A 20,882-nucleotide genomic window follows, 5' to 3' on the forward strand; every position below is an offset into this window, starting at 1 on the left:
AAAAGATAAAAAGTTAGCCCCTATATGTTAAGTCAGTAAGCTATAGCTTCACTTATAAGTTATCATTTTTCCTTCTTTGGGTCCCAAAAGAAGGGTGAATTAAACTGTCCTTAACTCCTGGTAGCCCAAGTATCTACTTTTAAGAGACTCTTCTGATAAATATCTCATATTTCTATCTTACCCTAAAAGCCACTATTTCCCAAAACTCCAACTCCTCTGATCAGACCCTTAGACATCAGTCAGGCAACTGATGAAACTTGCTTTGAATTTGCCTACACCTTTCAATTACATATTATATCATCAGTCCCTACCCAGTAAGTTTCTCCTGTTTCCCCCCATCTCCCTAAAAGTTCCAGATAGTAACTGCTTGATGGCAATTTTTAAGGTCTTAGAATTTGTTATAGTGCTAAGGGCATTCTAAGTATTCAAAAAATACCCATTTGAAATGAGCTGTTATGCTGACGGGGCCTGAAAATGACTAATAGGCAATAAAAAAGAGCAATTCTTAGAGAAGATGTAAGGAAGTTATTACAAAGCTTTTTTCTTAAGACTTAGATGAGTTAGTACAACATCCCAGAAGCTCATGATAACAAAGGTCAGTTCCTAGTGTAAGGAATGTCTCTTCAGAAAACAATGAAATGCAAAAAATGAAATATCTATCCACAAGTTTTTTAAACAACCCACTTAATGAAATAAAGTGACCCATTCCATATTTTCTAAATCTGATATAAGATCAACCATCTTAATAATTTTTAATATAATTTACTGTTAAATTAAACAAAGAAAAGGTCAAAAGTACTTTCAGCATTTTTTGGCTTATAATATTATAGAGTTGTGTCAATGTAGGTTCATTGATTGTAACAAATATACCACTGTGGTATGGGATGTGGATAATGGATACTGTACATATGTGGGGACAGGCAGTACATAGAGACTCTCCTTACTTTCTGCTAATTTTGCTAGGGACCTAAAAGTGCTCTAAAGAGAATGTTTAACTAAAAAAAGAGAATAGTTAATGTGGAATATAACACAAAATAGAGGTTCCTGAAAGCAATATTTATATGCTGCTGCTGCTAAGTCGCTTCAGTCGTGTCTGACTCTGTGCGACCCCATAGACGGCAGCCCACCAGGCTCCCCCATCCCTGGGATTCTCCAGGCAAGAACACTGGAGTGGGTTGCCATTTCTTTCTCCGATGCATGAAAGTGAAAAGTGAAAGTGAAGTCGCTCAGTCGTGTCCTACTCTTCACAACCCCATGAACTGCAGCCTACCAGGCTCCTCCACCCATGGGATTTTCCAGGCAAGAGTACTGGAGTGGGGTGTCATTGCCTTCTCCAATATTTATATACTTATATTATAAAAAATGGGGAAAAATGTTTTTATCCACAATGCAAAAACTTTGTTTTTATTATATAAATAAAACATGATTTCAATTAGAAAAATGAATATACAAAATTGTCAGAAAGAAAGGAATAATAACATTCTGCCTCTTAAATAACCACAATTAACATATTGATGGTTTGGATTTTCATGTATTTTGAATGCATATATGATATAATTAAAAAGTCAGTTTATATTTTTGAATCTTATTAAATATTACATTAAACAACCTCAGGGGTGTGTGTGTGTGTATGTGTGTGTTGTATTTAACAGTGATCAATGGAAAGGGTTCACAGGAGGATTAAATTTGAGTATACTTTGCTCTATTTTATTTTACAGAAATGGTATTCAACATGAAATGTAATAGTTTTATCTGTGTTAGTTATGATAAAAATAAATCTTTGGAAGCAAAGGAAAATCAATAAAAGTATCCTAGAATTCAAACAAATTAGCAGTTCTAAAGCAAATCTTACTTTAGTATAGACGATTCCTATATTATATTATGTTTCCAGGAACTATATAATGCCATAAAGGAGAACAAGATGTGAACATTCATTGTGTTAGAAGTAGTTCAAAGTAAGAAATTTGTTTCAGAGAAACTGATTGGATTGCCCTATTGATCTTTTTCCTCATCTGCTGATAACTAGGGAGAACATATGTACCCTCTCCAGAAGATAAGTCAAGATAAAGGGTGTGAAATTCCAATATCAGTGCCTCAAGACAGGAGACTATTGCTGAAGTCCTAAGTAAAAAATTAGAATATGATTCTAGGAGTTGGGCTGCCAAAGAAGATAGAGATCCACAACACATAGAATGTTCTTCCTTTCCAGGAGGTTTTAACAGTAAAGGTTCCAGGCCATCACATTTTCTTACCTCTTAGGTGATTCCTTTCCTACCAAACAACATATTACTACACCAGCTCAAGGAAGATTCAGATGTGAGGTTATGAGGGCAACAGGAAAGGAGGCAACTAAGCTGCTCGAAGGGTGCAACAAAACCTTGTGAGAATCAAGACTCAGGGAAAGGAGCAGTGGCCTCCACAAGAGACTAAACCAGACCTGCTTTTGAGTATTTGAGTGCCTTTTGTAGAGGCACAGGTCAGCCGTGGCCTACCACAGCGGTTCTCAAGGTAGCAGCAGTCCTGGAAGAGGCAGAGTATGATGTAAGCCCTCTTGGAGAAAGTTGTCATTAGCCCTACCATAGAGTCGCCATGCAGGTGACCCGCAAACTGGAGAACAATTATACCAAAGAAAGTTCTCGCACTGCTATGAAAGTTGTAAGCCCACAACTGAAATTTCCAAACTGGAGGATCTGATAAAGGGACTGAGAATGTCCGGGGAATTACACTTTGAAGGCAAATGAGATTTTGATTACAAAACTTCCAAAAGACTGAGGAAACAGACTCTTGGAAGGCACAAACAGAACCTTGTGCACACCAGGACCTAGGAAAAAGGGGCAGTGACCCCCACAAGAGACTGAGTAGGACTTGCCAGTGTAAGTCCTTTTGAAGGAGGTCGTTCAGGCCAAACTACAGGGAGTGAACACAAACCCACCTATCAGCAAAAAATTAGATTAAAGATTTACTGAGCATGGCCTTGCCCACCAAAGTTAAGACCCAGTTCTACACACAGCCCATCCCTCCCATCAGGAAGCTTCCACAGGTCTCTTACCTTATCAGTCAAAGAAGAGACAGAATGAAAACCACAATCACAGAAAACTAATCAAACTGATTACATAGATCAAAATCTTTTCTAACTCAGTGAAACAAAGAGCCATGCCATGTAGGGCCACCCAAGATGGATAGGTCATGGTGGAAAGTTCTGACAAAATGTGGTCCACTGGAGAAGGGAATGGCAAACCACTTCAGTATTCTTGACTTGGGAAAGCCATGAACAGTATGAAAAGGCAAAAATATATGACACTGAAAGATGAACTCCCCAGGTCAGCTCCAGAAAGAATGAAGAGATGGAGCCAAAGAAAACACAATGCCCAGTTGTGAATGTGACATGTGATGGAAGTAAAGCCCAATGCTGTAAAGAACAATACTGTATAGGAACCTATGAATCAAGGTAAATTGGAAGTGGTCGAACAGGAGATAGCAAGAGTGAACATTGACATTTTAAGAATCAATGAACTAAAATGGACTGGAATGGGTGAATTTAATTCAGATGACCATTATATCTCCTACTGTGGGCAAGAATCTCTTAGAAAAAATGGACAAGCCTTCATAAGTCAACAAAAGAGTCCAAAATGCAGTACCTGGGTGCAATCTCAAAAATCGACAGATTGATCTTGGTTAATTTCCAAGGCAAACCATTCAACATCACAGTAATCCAAGTACATGCCCCAACCACTAATGCCAAAGAACCTGAAGTTGAATGGTTCTGTGATGACCTACGAGAACTCAGAAGTAACACCCCCCCAAAAAGATATTCTTTTCATCATAGGAGACTGGGATAAAAAGTAGAAAGTCAAGAGATACCTGTAGTAATAGGCCTTAAGTTTGGCCTTTGAGTACAAGATGAAGAAGGGCAAAGGCTAACAGAGTTTTGCCAAGAGAATGAACAGGTCATAGCAAACACACTCTTCCAACAACACAAAAGAAGAATCTACACATGAACATTACCAGATGGTCAACAGTGAAATAAGATTGATTATATTCTTTGCGCTCAAAGATGGAGAAGCTCTATACAGTTAGCAAAAACAAGAGCGAGAGTTGACTGTGGCTCAGATCATGAACTCGTTATCGCGAAATTTAGAATTATATTGAAGAAAGCAGGGAAAACCACTAGGTCATTCTGGTATGGCCTAATCAAATCCCTTATGATAATACAGTGGAAGTGACAAATAGATTCAAGAGATTAGATCCGATAGACGGAGTGCCTGAAGAACTATGGATTGAACAGTTCATAACACTGAATAGGAGGTAGTGATCAAAACCATCTCTAAGAAGAAGAAACTCAAAAAAGCAAAATGGTTGTCTGAGTGGGCTTTAAAAATAGCTGAAAAGAAGAAGAGAAGTAAAAGTCAAAGGAGAAAAGGAAAGATATACCCATCTAAATGCAGAGTTCAAAAGAATAGCAAGGACAGATGAGAAAGTCTTCTTAAATGAACAATGCAAAGAAATAGAGAAAACAATAAAAAGGGAAAGACTAGAGATCTCTTTAAGAAAATTAGCGATACCAAGGGAACATTTCATGCAAAGGTGGGCACAATAAAGGACAGAAACAGGAAGGACCTAACAGAAACAGAAGACGTTAAGAAGAGGTGGAAAGAATACACAGAAGAACTATACAAAAAAGATCTTCATTACCTAGATAACCACGATGGTGTGACCACTCATCTAGAGACAAGCATTCTAGAGTGTGAAGTCAAATGGGCCTTAGAAGCATCACTATGAACAAAGCTAGTGAAGGTGATGCAATTCTGGTTGTACTATTTCAAATTGTAAAGATGATCCTGTTAAAGTGCTGCAGTCAATAGGCCAAAAAAAACTGGAAAACTCAGCCACAGGACCAGAAAAGGTCAGCTTTCACTCCAATCTTAAAGAATGGCAATGCTAAAGAATGTTCAAACTACCAAATGATTACACTCATTTCACATGCTATAAGGTAATGCTCAAAATCTTTCAAACTAGGATTCAACAGTATGTGTATTGAGAACTTCCCAATGTACAAGCTGGATATAGAAAAGGCAGAGGAACCAAAGATCAAATTGCCAACATCTGTTGGATCATAGAAAAAGCAAGAGAATTCCAGAAAATAATCTACTTCTGCTCACTGACTATGATAAAGCCTTTGACTGTGGGGATCACACAAACTGCGGAAATTTCTTCAAGAGATGGGAATACCAGATTACCTTACTCATCTCCTGAGAAAAAACTGTATGCAGGTCAAGATGCAACAGTTAGACTTGATATGGAAAAACAGATTGATTCCAAATTGGGAAAGGAGTACATCAAGGCTGTATATTGTCACCATGCTTATTTAACTTATATGCAGAGTACATCATGCAAAATGCCAGACTGGATGAAGCACAAGCTGGAGTCAAACCTGCCAGGAGAAATATCAATAATCTCAGATATGCAGGTGACACCATTTTATGGCACAATGCAAAAAGGAACTGAAAAGCCACTTGATGAAGGTGAAAGAGGAGAGTGAAAAAGCTGACTTAAAACTCAACATTCAAAAAACTAAGAAAAGGCATCTGGTCCCATCTTCTCGTCCCATCTGCTCCCATCCCACTTCATGGCAAATAGATAGGGAAACAATGGACATGATGACTTTATTTTCTTGGGCTCAAAAATCACTCTGGATGGGGACTGTAGCCATAAAATTAAAAGATGCTTGCTCCTTGGAAGAAAAGCTTTGAAAACCCAGACAGCATATTAAAAAGCAGTGACGTTTCTTTGCTGACAAAGGTCTGAATAGTCAAAGCAATGGCTTTCCAGTAGTCATGTACGGATGTGAGAACTGGATCATAAAGAAGGCTGAGCCCCGAAGAATGGATGCTTTCGAATGGTGTATTACAGAAGACTCTTGAGATTCCTTTGGACTGCAAGGAGCTCAAACTAGTCGATTCTAAAGGAAATCAACCCTGAATATTCATTGGAAGGACTGATGCTGAAGCTAAAGCTCCAATACTTTGGCCACCTGATGGGGAGAGCTGACTCACTGGAAAAATCCTGATGCTGGGAAAGACTGAAGGCAGGAGAGGAAGGGGATGACGGAGGATGTGACAGTTGGATGGCATCACCGACTCAATGGACCTGAGTTTGAGCAAGCTCCAGGAGATGGTGAAGGACCAGGAACCCTGTTGTGCTGCAGTCCATCCAGTCACAAAGAGTCACTACTCTGAAAGAGTAGTCTTTCAGTCACGAACAAAGCTACTCTGAAAGAAATACATGACAAGTTCCTTTCCCTGACTCCAAATCTTTATCCTTTAGATTAGAATGAGTGTGACTTTCTCTTATACTATATCCCTTCTAATTCATGTTTGCAATATAGAAAATAACTATTCAAGATAAAAAAGCATAGGTGACAAAAAATATCTCATAGCGTGGCCCAGGTTACTAAAATATTGCAATTTAATTTTAGATGAAAGCCTCAGTTAGGAACTGTTTTGTTAGTTATTACTTTCTATACATATATTCTCCTTGGTAACTTTTGAGTAACCTTTTGAGTAAAAAGATTGACTGTGCCAAAGCAGATTTCAAATATTTTTGGGTACACCACCAAAATTCATCATAATAATATCTAGATTTTCAAAAAAATCCTCCATAATAATATATAAATGTCCCTATAGCTTGATCTAATTACCACCAAATTCTATATGTCTGTTAGTCTATGGAGCTATCCCATGTTGAAGGTCAGGAATGGCAGCGGTAAGGAGATACCCCTCGTCCAAAATAAGGAGCAGTGGCTGTGCTTTGCTGGAGCAGCCGTGAAGAGACACCCCACGCCCAAGGTAAGAGAAACCCAAGTAAGATGGTAGGTGTTGCAAGAGGGCATCAGAGGGCAGACACACTGAAACCATACTCACAGAAACCTAGTCAATCTAATCACACTAGAACCACAGCCTTGTCTAACTCAATGAAACTAAGCTGTGCCTGTGGGGCAACCCAAGATGGGCAGGTCATGCTGGAGAGGTCTGACAGAATGTGGTCCACTGGAGAAGGAAATGGCAAGCCACTTCAGTATTCTTGCCTTGAGAACCCCATGAACAGTATGAAAAGGCAAAATGATAGGATACCAAAAGAGGAACTCCCCAGGTCAGTAGGTGCCCAACATGCTACTGGAGATCAGTGGAGAAATAACTCCAGAAAGAATGAAGGGATGGAGCCAAAGCAAAAACAATACCCAGTTGTGCATGAGACGTGATAGAAGCAAGGTCCGAGGCTGTAAAGAGCAATGTTGCATAGGAACCTGGAATGTCAGGTCCATGAATCAAGGCAAATTGGAAGTGGTCACACAGGAGATGGCAAGAGTGAACATCGACATTCTAGGAATCAGTGAACTAAAATGGACTGGAATGGGTGAATTTAACTCAGATGACCATTATATCTACTACTGCGGGCGGGAATCCCTCAGAAGAAATGGAGTAGCCATCATGGTCAACAAAAGAGTCCGAAATGCAGTACTTGGATGCAATCTCAAAAACGACAGAATGATCTCTGTTAGTCTCCAAGGCAAAACATTCAATATCACAGTTATCCAAGTCTATGCCCCAACCAGTAATGCTGAAGAAGCTGAAGTTGAACGGTTTTATGAAGACCTACAAGACCTTTTAGAACTGACACCCAAAAAAGATGTCCTTTTCACTATAGGGGACTGGAATGCAAAAGTAGGAATTCAAGAAACACCTGGAGTAACAGGCAAATTTGGCCTTTGAATGCAGATGAAGCAGGGCAAAGACTAATAGAGTTTTGCCAAGAAAATGCACTGGTCATAGCAAACACCCTCTTCCAACAACACAAGAGAAGACTCTACACATGGACATCACCAGATGGTCACACCAAAATCAGAGTGATTATATTCTATGCAGCCAAAGATGGAGAGCTCTACACAGTCAACAAAAACAAGACCAGGAGCTGACTGCGGCTCAGCTCATGAACTCCTTATTACCAAATTCAGACTTAAATTGAAGAAAGTAGGGAAAACTGCTAGACCATTCAGGTATGACCTTAATCAAATCCCTTATGATTATACAGTGGAAGTGAGAAATAGATTTAAGGGCCTAGATCTGATAGATAAAGTGCCTGATGAACTATGGACTGAGGTTCATGACATTGTACAGGAGACAGGGATCAAGACCATCGCCATGGAAAAGAAATGCAAAAAAGCAAAATGGCTATCTGGGGAGGCCTTACAAATAGCTGTGAAAAGAGAGGTGAAAAGCAAAGGAGAAAAGGAAAGATATAAGCATCTGAATGCAGAGTTCCAAAGGATAGCAAGAAGAGATAAGAAAGCCTTTTTCAGCATTCAGTGCAAAGAAGTAGAGGAAAAGAACAGAATGAGAAAGACTAGAGATCTCTTCAAGAAAATAAGAGATACCAAGGGAACATTTCATGCAAAGATGGGCTCGATAAAGGACAGAAATGATATGGACCTAACAGAAGCGATATGGACCTAACAGAAGCAGAAGACATTAAGAAGAGGTGGCAAGAATACATGGAAGAACTGTACAAAAAACATCTTCACGACCCAGATAATCACAGTGGTGTGATCACTCACCTAGAGCCAGACATTTTGGAATGTGAAGTCAAGTGGGCCTTAGAAAGCATCACTATGAACAAAGCTAGTGGAGGTGATGGAATTCCAGTTGAGCTATTTCAAATCCTGAAATATGATGCTGTGAAAGTGCTGCACTCAATATGCCAGCAAATTTGGAAAACTCAGCAGTGGCCACAGGACTGGAAATTGTCAGTTTTCATTCCAATTCCAAAGAACGGCAATGCCAAAGAATGCTCAAACTACCACACAATTGTACTCATCTCACATGCTAGTAAAGTAATGCTCAAAATTCTCCAAGCCAAGCTTCAGCAATACGTGAACTGTGAACTCCCTGATGTTCAAGCTGGTTTTAGAAAAGGCAGAGGAACCAGAGATCAAATTGCCAACATCCGCTGGATCATGGAAAAAGCAAGAGTTCCAGAAAAACATCTATTTCTGTTTTAATGACTATGCCAAAGCCTTTGACTGTGTGGATCACAAGAAACTGTGGAAAATTCTGAAAGAGATGGGAATACCAGACCACCTGACCTGCCTCTTGAGAAATCTGTACAGGTCAGGAAGCAACAGTTAGAACTGGACATGGAACAACAGACTGGTTTCAAATAGGAAAAGGAGTACATCAATGTTGTATATTGTCACCCTGCTTATTTAACTTCTATGCAGAGTACATCATGAGAAATACTGGACTAGAAGAAACACAAGCTGGAATCAAGATTGCCGGGAGAAATATCAATCACCTCAGATATGCAGATGACACCACCCTTATGGAAGAAAGTGAAGAGGAGCTAAAAAGCCTCTTGATGAAAGTGAAAGAGGATAGCGAAAAAGCTCAACATTCAGAAAAAGAAGATCATGGCATCCGGTCCCATCACTTCATGGGAAATAGATGGGGCAACACAGGAAACAGTGTCAGACTTTATTTTGGGGGGGCTCCAAAATCACTGCAGATGGTGACTGCAGCCATGAAATGAAAAGACGCTTACTCCTTGGAAGAAAAGTTATGACCAACCTAGATAGCATATTGAAAAGCAGAGACATTACTTGCTGACTAAGGTCCATCTGGTCAAGGCTATGGTTTTTCCTGTGGTCATGTATGGATGTGAGAGCTGGACTGTGAAGAAGGCTGAGCACTGAAAAATTGATGCTTTTGAACTGTGGTGTTGGAGAAGACTCTTGAGAGTCCCTTGGACTGCAAGGAGATCCAACCAGTCCATTCTGAAGGAGATCAACCCTGGGATTTCTTTGGAAGGAATGATGCTAAAGCTGAAACTCCAGTACTTTAGCCACCTCATGCGAAGATCTGAGTCACTGGAAAAGGCTTTGATGCTGGGAGGGATTGAGGGCAGGAGGAGAAGGGGACGACAGAGGATGAGATGGCTGGATGGCATCACGGACTCGATGGCCATGAGTGTCAGTGAACTCCGGGAGATGGTGATGAATAGGGAGGCCTGGAGTGCTGCAATTTATGGGGTTGCAAAGAGTCGGACACGACTGAGCGACTGAACTGAACTGAACTGATTCAGTAACAAGAGAAAAACCACCCTCTGATGAAAATCTGTAAGCCAGGGACAAATAATGTCCATAGCAATTGTTTTAGATTCTCAGTTTCTTCTATGTCAATACTTTTTTTTTTTTTTTTTTCAGATTCTTTCATCATGGCTTCTGATTTTTGGTTCTGCATCTCATTTACACTTTATTCTTGCACCATGAACTGTGGATGTTCATAGGGACTTTTGGCTTTAAAACACAACATTTCCTAAATGAATGTGTCTTAAACTCATTTCTCTGGCTCTTTCATCTCAAAACAGGAGCAGAGTCAGACAATGATTACTTTATCTAATTACTGAAACCTGAATTCCTTTCTTGTTTAACCCTTTCCATTACTTTGCTCTCAGTATATTTTTCTAATGAGCTTCCATTATTAAATGCTGATATTTTCTCAAGCCTTCCCCTTCTCTCCTCCCTAACTTCTTTAGTGTTTTCTGGATCCTAGGTTTTCTTAGGCATCTAGGGTATTAATTATTCTCACTATAGTTTCCAACAAACCAAGTCAATAAAGACTAGACAAGTGAGTAGTAAAAATAATAAAAGAATAATATATTAACAGAGTGAGCTGAAGAAAAGACTAAAAATGAAACTAACATAAGATGGAATGGCAATTTTATATAAAAGGCATAGATTCAAAGATGAATCTTACAGAGAAAAATTACTTCAGTTACTTTCAGAAAGTGAGCTTTGGGCTTTCCTGGTGGCTCCGTGGTAAGGAGACACAGGTTTGATTCCTGATCCAGGAAGATTCCACATGACACAGAAGCCCACACACTCCAGAGCCCACGCGCTCCAACAAGAGACGCTATCGCAACGAGAAGCCCACACACTGTGAGCAAGAGTAGCCTGGTTTAACGCAAGTAGAGAAAAGCCAACAAGGCAATGAAGAAACAGCACAGCAAAAAATAAATTTAAAAAAGAAATTGAGCTTTGGAGACAACTTCAATAATGTTCTATGAATAATGCTCCATGAATGGTAGCTATAAGCAGTGAAAAAACATAAGACTAGAAAAGAATAGCTTTAATAAATGACATTAGTAGTGATGTGGTTAATAGTGTTACTAACATCAAGGAGCTTTAGAAAACTCCTTATAATTAATACATTTTAGCAAAATATTTGTAGTATTCAAAATACTTCCAAAGATCCAAAATTCTATATTTTACATATCTTCATAGGTATTAAATAACATAACCTTTATAATATATCCTATGCCTATTTATGTATCTGTAATAGTTGCTTGCTATAATACAACATATTATATACGAATGTATGTATATATGGATCTGTATTTACATATGGTTATTAGATATTGGCATACCTAAATTGATTATCAGTATACAACACATCCATATCCAACTTGGATATCACTATACAACATCAGTGAAAGTCTTCTCTATATAAAGCACATTAAAAAGCATGGAACATGCTGAAATTACTAAATTTATATTCTACAAAGAGAGCCAAAAGATGTTTCACATAATCTTTATAGTGCATACTATTATCTGGAGTAAATTAATACAGTTGGCACTGAGTGCTAGTGAGGAAAATGTTTTGAATAGGATAATTTGCTTTTTAAAACCTATCCTTTTATTCAATGGAAAAACTTTGGTGGGATTTAAGGGACTGAGGACATTCCTATATCTACTGTGTCTAGAACATATGTCCTTAATTACACTGAAATCAGACTAATTGCACTCCTTCTAATTATGCATTTCCTTCTAATTATGTTAATGTAATAGAAACATTTGTAGCTCAGGCTACTCAGGTACAATTGCAAATATGAAGGAGTTTACATAAAAAAACAGTGCTTTACAATTCGCAAAAAGTTCATTTCAGTTAATTATACTATAATGCCAAGTTTTCATTTTTACAATTACCTAGTGTTCAAAGCAAAACTCTAAAAAATAAAGAGAAGTGAAGTCACTCAGTCGTGTCCGCCTCTTTGCGATCCCATAGACTGTAGCCCACCAGGCTCCTCCGTCCATGGGGTTCTCCAGGCAAGAATACTGGAGTGGGTTGCCATTTCCTTCTCCAGGGGATCTTCCTGACCCAGGGATCAGACCCAGGTCTCCTGCAATGCAGGCAGACGCTTTAACCTTAGCATTCAAAGCAAAACTCTAAAAAATAAAAAAGGCACAAATTTTGAGGTCAGAAGATCTCTGACTTAAGTCCCAGCAACGTCACTTAACTGTCTGGCTTTTAGCAAGTTAATTGACCCCTCTGAGCTTTAGTTTCCCTATTCATAAAAAAAGAGGTAAAAGTACCTATATTACAGTATTGTGAAGAATAAACTACCTACCACATGCGAAATATCTAGCACAGTGCCTGGTACATAGTAGGCACTCAATAAATACAAATTTCTTTCTATTTTTATTGTGTCCTTAAAGCAATACATAATTTAGCATAAATCACTTAGTGAATATTTTGCTATATGTACAATTAGCAGTCTTTAATAAACTAAATATTTCTTTATGTTTTCAGCTACTGAGAAGAGATTTTACATCACTGTTAATAATTACTTGTAATAATAAGAGAAAACATATATACAAAGCAGAAATTAGTTTTTGAGTGATTAATATACCAAAAAAATTATATTTATACTAATTATATGACCTTTATCACATCACAAAAATATCAAGAAGAATATTAACAAGATAATAGAAGATATTAAAAGAGATTAAGGAAATTATTAATATAATATGAACTATAACTATAGTATCTTAACAGTATTTCAAAGAAACATAATAAAAAATAAAGAAATAAAAATAGTAATAAAAGAGAAACATAATAAAATAATTGTACTTACATATTTCCAGCGTGCAAACTTTTCTGTTATATTAGTTCCAGGCTGAAAAAAGAGTTCCTTAAAGAGTTTATCATCAAATCCTTTGTGCTTGTAAATCCATCTTTTTTCACATTCACTAATAGATTTTTCACGTTTTTTATACAAGAACAAGTGGCTGAATATAAGGAAGATGGAATTCCCGTTTAGTCTTTTTACCAAAAAAAGTGGGAGAAAACTACTTTTGAGTTCACTTACATTTTAGAAAACATAGTGGCAAATTTAATATACTTGTTTTCATATTATTACTATATAAAACTATTTAGGCATTCTAGGACTTTCTCATCAACATTCATCAAGGGATGAATGAGTGCTAAGAAATCTCTGGTGATATGAATGCCCAAACAATTATCAAACTACACCTGGCTATGCATTTTATAATATAATGTTAGAACATGACTAAATTATCTATAGGGATATAAGATAACCAATGTGAGCTCTTACTTTCTTTCTCCATTTATGAAATACCTTATTTCCACCTCAGAATACTACTCTACAGCAACAGTGTCCAAGAGAATGTAACGTATGCCATAAAATAACTTAAAAGTTTATACTAGCTACACTAAAAAACAGTGAAAATAAATAGATGAGATTAATTTTAATGCAGTTGACACATAAACACCACAAGTATGAACTACATGAGTCAATTATACATGAATTTTTTTTCAATAAAAAAGTACTATACTATCTGTGGTGGGTTGAATCTATCACACTGTGAAAACCATAGGTATACAGGACCAAGGGTAAATAACTAGAGCTTCTGTGAATTCTGGTACTTGCAGCAGGTCCTGAAACCAACCTCTTGCAGATAAAAAGATGACTATATTATGTTTTTTTTAACTTAATGTATTCAAAATATTACTAGATAAATGACATAAATAACTTAATATTGCAATAATAAAATAATAAACATTAGTTCTGTAAGATCAAAAACAAGGGATAACATCTCTCACCCAACCTATTCAACACATTCAACATTGTACTCAAAGCCCTGTTCAGTCCAATGAGGCAATAAGAAGAAAATCATACCCAATCTAATCTTTGAGAACAGATGTAAAAATTCTAAACATGAGTAAAAAGAATTCAGCAATGTAAGCAAACAATAATAAGAGCACTATGATTAACTATTACAAAGCTCATTACATAAATAATAGAAAGAAAATGTAAAAATATATAAATGGATGCAGAAAGGCACAAGATAAAATTCAATAACCAATCATTATTCAAAAATTTTTAAGAGCAGATATAAAAGTAAGCTACTTCAATATCATATAGACAATCACCAAAAACTGGTAATATTTATTACATGTGATGAAAGAGCAAAATCATTTGAACTAAAATCATGAAACAGGTAGGAAGCTTACTGCTACCATTACTATTAAACAGCAAAAGAAAAAATTAACCAAGGAAAGCAATTTTTCCATTTCTGAAATGTTTTAAGTGGGCTCTATCACTTTATTCCTTCACTTAAATATTTTCACTGATGAGTTAAAATTAGGGTGAAATACATTAAAAGAATAAAACAATTCAGTTCAGTTCAGTTGCTCAGTCGTGTCCAATTCTTTGCGAACCCATGAATTGCAGCACACCAGGCCTCCCTGTCCATCATCAACTCCCAGAGTTCACTCAAACTCATGTGCATCAAGTCGGTGATGCCATCCAGCCATCTCATCCTCTGTTGTCCCCTTCTCCTCCTGCCCTCAATCCCTCACAGCATCAGGGTCTTTTCCAATGAGTCAACTCTTCACATGAGGTGGCTAAAATATTGGAGTTTCAGCCTCAGCATCAGTTGTTCCAATGAACACCCAGGACTGGTCTCCTTTAGGAGGGACTGGTTGGATCTCCTTGCTGTCCAAGAGACTCGCAAGAGTCTTCTCCAGCATGACAGTTAGGGTGAAATATATTAAAAGAAAGAAAACTTACACAAAAATAAACTCAAAATGGATTAAAGATCTAAACGTAAGACCAGAAACTATAAAACTCGTAGAGGAGAACATAGGCAAAACACTCTCCGACATAAATCACAGCAGGATCCTCTATGACCCACCTCCCAGAATACTGGAAATAAAAGCAAAAATAAACAAATGGGATCTAATTAAAAGTTAAAGCTTCTGCACAACAAAGGAAACTATAAGCAAGATGAAAAGGCAGCATTTGGAATGGGAGAAAATAATAGCAAATGAAGCAACTGACAAACAACTAATCTCAAAAATATATAAGCAACTCCTGCAGCTCAATTCCAGAAAAATAAACGACCCAATCAAAAAATAGGCCAAAGAACTAAATAGACATTTCTCCAAAGAAGACATACGGATGGCTAACAAACACATGAAAAGATGCTCAACATCACTCATTATCAGAGAAATGGAAATCAATACCACAGTGAGGTACCATTTCATGCCAGTCAGAATGGCTGAGATCCAAAAGTCTACAAGCAATAAATGCTGGAGAGGGTGTGGAGAAAAGGGAACCCTCTTACACTGTTGGTGGGAATGCAAACTAGGACAGCCACTATGGAGAACAGTGTGGAGATTCCTTAAAAAACTGGAAATAGAACTGCAATCCCACTGCTGGGCATACACACTGAGGTAACCAGAATTGAAAGAGACACATGTGCCCCAATGTTCATCGCAGCACTGTTTATAATAGCCAGGACATGGAAACAACCTAGATGTCCATCAGCAGAAGAATGGATAAGAAAGCTGTGGTACATATACACAATGGAGTATTACTCAGCTATTACAAAGAATACATTTGAATCAGTTCTAATGAGGTGGATGAAATTGGAGCCGATTATACAGAGTGAAGTAAGCCAGAAAGAAAAACACCAATACACTATACTAACACATATATATGGAATTTAGAAAGATGGTAACGATAACCCTGTGTGCGAGACAGCAAAAGAGACACAGATGTATAGAACTATCTTTTGGACTCTGTGGGAGAGGGAAAGGGTGGGATGACTTGGGAGAATGGCAATGAAACATGTATAATATCATATATGAAACAAATCGCCAGTCTAGTTTCAATGCAGGATACAGGATGCTTGGGGCTGGTGCACTGGGATGACCCAGAGAGATGGTATGGGGAGGAAGGTGGGAGGGGGGTTCAAGATTGGGAACACGTGTTCACCCGTGGCAGATTCATGTCGATGTATGGCAAAACCAATACAGTATTGTAAAGTAAAATAAAGTAAAAATTAAAAAAAAAAGTCAAAGCAAAAATAGGATAATAAAATTGCCTTGAAAGAGACCAGGCAGTCTTAACATTAAATAAATAAATAAATAAAATAGCTCTAGATTTATCTGGCCACTCCATTCCCTAAAAACTCAGTAAGCAAGTTCATATTTTTAATGCCCACCCTTGAAAACAAACAACTTTCTAGATGGAAAGAAACCTTTCTGTCAGCATGAAGACATTCTTCTCTGCCCTCCCAACAGGATTAAGTTTAACAACTTACTTCAGCTAAGCTCTGCCTGGGGATCCACTAGTATTTCTTTATCATCAAAGGTTCTACCTTTCTAGTGAGGTTTACTAGTCTTTGACTCAGAAAGAGAATGCTTTACAGAAGATACTAGTTTCTTCTAATGTCTTACCTTTCCAAGTCCTAACTTTATCTTGGGGAAAATACATTTTCCTTTCTATTTGATAAGACTCCCAAATGGCAAAAGTTTCATCAAATTGAATCCCAGATCATGGGCAAAAGAGACCCTTCTTAGCAAAGTTGTATGTTCCTCCTTCACTGATTTCATTTATATCCATTTCAAGTTAATTATTATATGCATATTTCTTAAAATAATATACTATTAGAGTTAGAGGAGAGATAAGCAAAATGTTGATGATACATAGGACCCCAAAAGTAATCAAAATATTCAATATCTGTTATTTTTTCCTACTAATCGTCCTAATTTCATACCCTCTGTAGGCAAAGGTCAATCTATAATATAAATAAAAATTTAACCAACTATTTCTCAACTACATAAAAAGAAAGACCAACTGCCCAGCTCAGGACAAACAATTTATCATCATTCTCTTTTCAGTTTACTCAATTTTACAATTTGAAATCTCTTCCTTATAGTATCAACTTCTTTTTACACCTAACAGTAAAAAGCTCAACTGGTACAAACTTCAAGGGTAATATCAGGGTTAGGGTGGGATTCAGATTTTATTTGGGATTCCAAATCAATATCCGTAGGTCTGCTCATTCACATAAACTAATATACCTGTTTATTGTTTATACTAGTTTGTCTTGGATATTTTTATTTCTTTTTTTTTTTTCCTCTGTTCAACTATTTTGGATACATGTATATGTATAGCTGAGTCCCTTCACTGTTCACCTGAAATTACCACAACATTGTTAATTGGCTATACCCTAATACAAAATGTTTTTGATCTTCTACTTCTTTTATTAAGATAATCAAATCAATCTTAGTATTAATAAAAACAAACTTCCTTAACAAGCATCCATTCTCATGCATTCTATATTCTTAAAATTTAATATATGTTTCTTAATAATATTAAAATTGATGCTTTTGAACTGTGGTGTTGGAGAAGACTCTTGAGAGTCCCTTGGACTGCAAGGAGATCCAACCAGTCCATTCTGAAGGAGATCAGCCCTAGGACTTCTTTGGAGGGAATGATGCTGAAGCTGAAACTCCAGCACTTTGGCCACCTCATGTGAAGAGTTGACTCATTGGAAAAGACTGTGATGCTGGCAGGGATCGGGGGCAGGAGGAGAAGGGGACGACAGAGGATGAGATGGCTGGATGGCATCACCGACTCGATGGACGTGAGCTTGAGTGAACTCCGGGAGATGGTGATGGACAGGGAGGCCTGGCTTGCTGCAATTCATGTGGTGGCAAAGAGTCGGACATGAGAGACTGAACTGAACTGAACTGAAAGCCTCAGTGCAAAGAGATAAAAAGTAAACCCAAACCCAACTTTCAACCTCAGGACATTTACTTCACTCAGATAATCTTGACCTTTGGTATTACTCATAGGCTTGGGTATTACAAATAGAGAAGAGTGTAGCATTTCATCAGAAAGGTGGTTATAATGAGAAACTTTCACAAAAAATCTAGGATCATATGAAGTGCACTTCCAGTGCACCAACATCACTATTCCCCTCACTCTAAAAATTTCCAGAAGAAGAAGAAAGTTTCCATCACGGACCTACTTTGTCCCAAGAAAGGAAAACAGTCTTTACTGAAAAGTTTTAAAAGCAATGTATTTTTCACATGACCTGAGTAATCTGTAAAAACTGGAGATGATCCTTTTCAATTTCAATAGACACTTAAAAGTAACCAAAACATCCTCTATGGAACAACCAATCTTCATAACAGAGTATCAAAGACTTTAGAAAAAGTTCCAAGGAATATGAGTTGACCTTCAAAATTAAGAGTGGACAAGGGAATGATGCACAGTAGGTGAAATCCATAGTAAAAGCAGATCGCAGAATCAAATCCATAAAGACAGCAACTACTAGAGTTATGAACTACTGAAATAAGTATGCTTAATTTTTTTTAAATAAAGGGATATTAAAAATAGGAGAAAAGAGCTATTAAGAAAACAAAATCTGAAAGAGAACCAAACAATACTTCTACCTATTAAAATATATAATACTTAAAATGAAAATTTCGTGGCTAAATAGCAGATTATATATCACTGAGGAGAAAATTATTCAACTAGAAGATTAAGGATCTTCTGTATAGGATGTAGAATAGAAATAATTATAAAATAAATATTAATAGACATTGTAAATTTGTATTTGTTGTATGATTTAAGAATATTCAATTATATTTTAAAGGGAAAGAATACAAACACTTAGAACAGGCAAACCTCTTAAGATGCCAAGTATAGATACTGAACAAGCAAATGAGAGATACAGGTAAGATTCTTAAGGTGTCTCAGGTATACATAGTAAGGTAGCAACCTGAAAAACACTATGTAATAAATGAAGCAAGTGTGTGAAGAATACTGTCATAAAGGAAGGAATAAAGCATGGAAGGACTAAATTAACATTTTAGAACATTCATAAAGCATTTATTACATTATCTTCAGAGGCACAGCTATGGCTCCCACCAAATCAATCATCCATCAGTAACCTAACACAACCTCAGGCATGCTATACCCAAAACATGCAAATAAAACTCATCACTTCTTGGCAGGTTGTCAGTTACTTAGTTCATAGCTATGGTGAGGAACACTTGCTCCTACACCTCTCTAAAAAGTCAAGAGTATGGTGGATCCAATCATTTTCTGGCTGTTGAAGACCTTCACTCACCTCTACTCTGGTTCTTACAACCCAACCATCAGAGAAAGCCTGATGGAACAAAGTGAGAAACAGGATACATGAACACTGCATAATACATGACTCAGATAACATGGTCATTTCACCCCACTTGTACTCACTTCTGTTCCATTTTTCTCCCTCATTTCTTGCTATATGTTTTAAGTAGATTAAATAACCTGATTCAAGCATCTTAATTTGATCTCTGAGGTTTTTTATTCTGTGAGCTCTGAAACAGACTGCCTGGTAACTTACTTGGAGGCTGTCATAGCATCTAGGTAACTTTCCACCATTACAGCTGGCAATGAGAATGGGATACAATTAAAAGGCATCCTAAATAAATTATAAGAGAAAGATCTTGCTTCACAAATCAAATCAAAGCAATATAAAAGAACCACTAAAATTTACCCATAATACAGAGTAGAGAAGAAACTGAGCTAGAGATTAGAAAATAAAACCAGAACAAAACTCAATGGAGGGCTGATTAGTATCTCCAATTAGACTCTGGGATCAATAGGAAGAAATCCTAAGCCCAATGGCATTGCCAAATGTCAAGTTAGTCTGTGACCACGACCTCTGTTCCAGTCTACCTGTTAATTTACTTACAGACACCACTGTAAAGAGGGTAACTTCCCATCATAAGAAAAAATGGGAAATATAGATATTTTGAATAGATTATCAATAAATAAAATGATGGCTGGAAATCATCCAGAACTGATAAAGGAGAAACCAATCCCTAGATGCATAAATATTAAGCTGCATAATAAAAATAAAGTGATTTTTAGAATTGTCAAAGAAAACATCTTCAGAAAAATATCAGAAATACCTTAGATTTAAAAGTAGTAAGAGGGAAAAGAAAGATAACCTGTAAATGAAAAATTAGTCTGATAGTTTACTTTTCAACAGCAACAATGAAAGCCAAAAATAGTGAAAATATATTCAGAGAGCTAAAGGAAAATATCTATCAGCATAAAATTAGAATTCTCAAAAGTATATATCAAGTTTCACAGAGGAAAAAAATTTCCCTATGCTTTTGTTTGTTTTAGTCTATAATTTTAGAGTGATTAAATAATGTCTAGTGATGGTCAGCTATACTTTCATCTCTAGAATAAAACACTAAATAACTTACTTTAGAATAAAATTAGGAGAGTTTAACTGATTCTAAACAGGGATTTAATAAATGTTCCTATTCGTGCAGCACTGGTTCCTAGCATCTTTAAATTCTAATTATGCCTGTGTTTTGCAATATGAATCACAGCTTTACTCTTGGGCTTCTGATATAGTCAGGATAAGCTATGGCAGAAGTTGGCAAATTTTTCCTTTAAAAGCCAAATACAGATAGTAAATATTTTAGGTTTGTGGCCACTACAGTCTGTATCTTAGCTATTCAGCTTTTCCCATTATAGCTTAAAAAGCACATTGACAGACAATATATAAAAGAATGGGTGTGACTGTGTTCTCATATAATTTATTTACAAAATCAGGCTGCCGTCCTAGGAACCATAGTTTTCTGATCTCTAGTTGTAGACTTCTAAGATCTGCAAAGTCAGTTATACATACCTATTTGCTTCTTACTTTGCAAAATTTTGTT

The 20,882-nt window shown here is 36.9% G+C and overlaps 1 protein-coding gene across 1 annotated transcript in view; it reads right to left on the minus strand.

Moving 5' to 3' along the window:
• The window catches only part of LRRIQ3 (leucine rich repeats and IQ motif containing 3), a 204,074-nt gene that overhangs the window by 127,857 nt on the left and 55,335 nt on the right, over window positions 1–20,882 (minus strand). The window contains exon 5 of the mRNA XM_005678463.3: window positions 12,967–13,120. Within this exon, the coding sequence (XP_005678520.2) occupies window positions 12,967–13,120 (154 nt within the window). The remainder of the gene's footprint in view (window positions 1–12,966; window positions 13,121–20,882) is intronic.

Source organism: Capra hircus, chromosome 3 (genome assembly GCF_001704415.2).
Source record: "Capra hircus breed San Clemente chromosome 3, ASM170441v1, whole genome shotgun sequence".
NCBI classification, from domain to species: Eukaryota; Metazoa; Chordata; class Mammalia; order Artiodactyla; family Bovidae; genus Capra; species Capra hircus.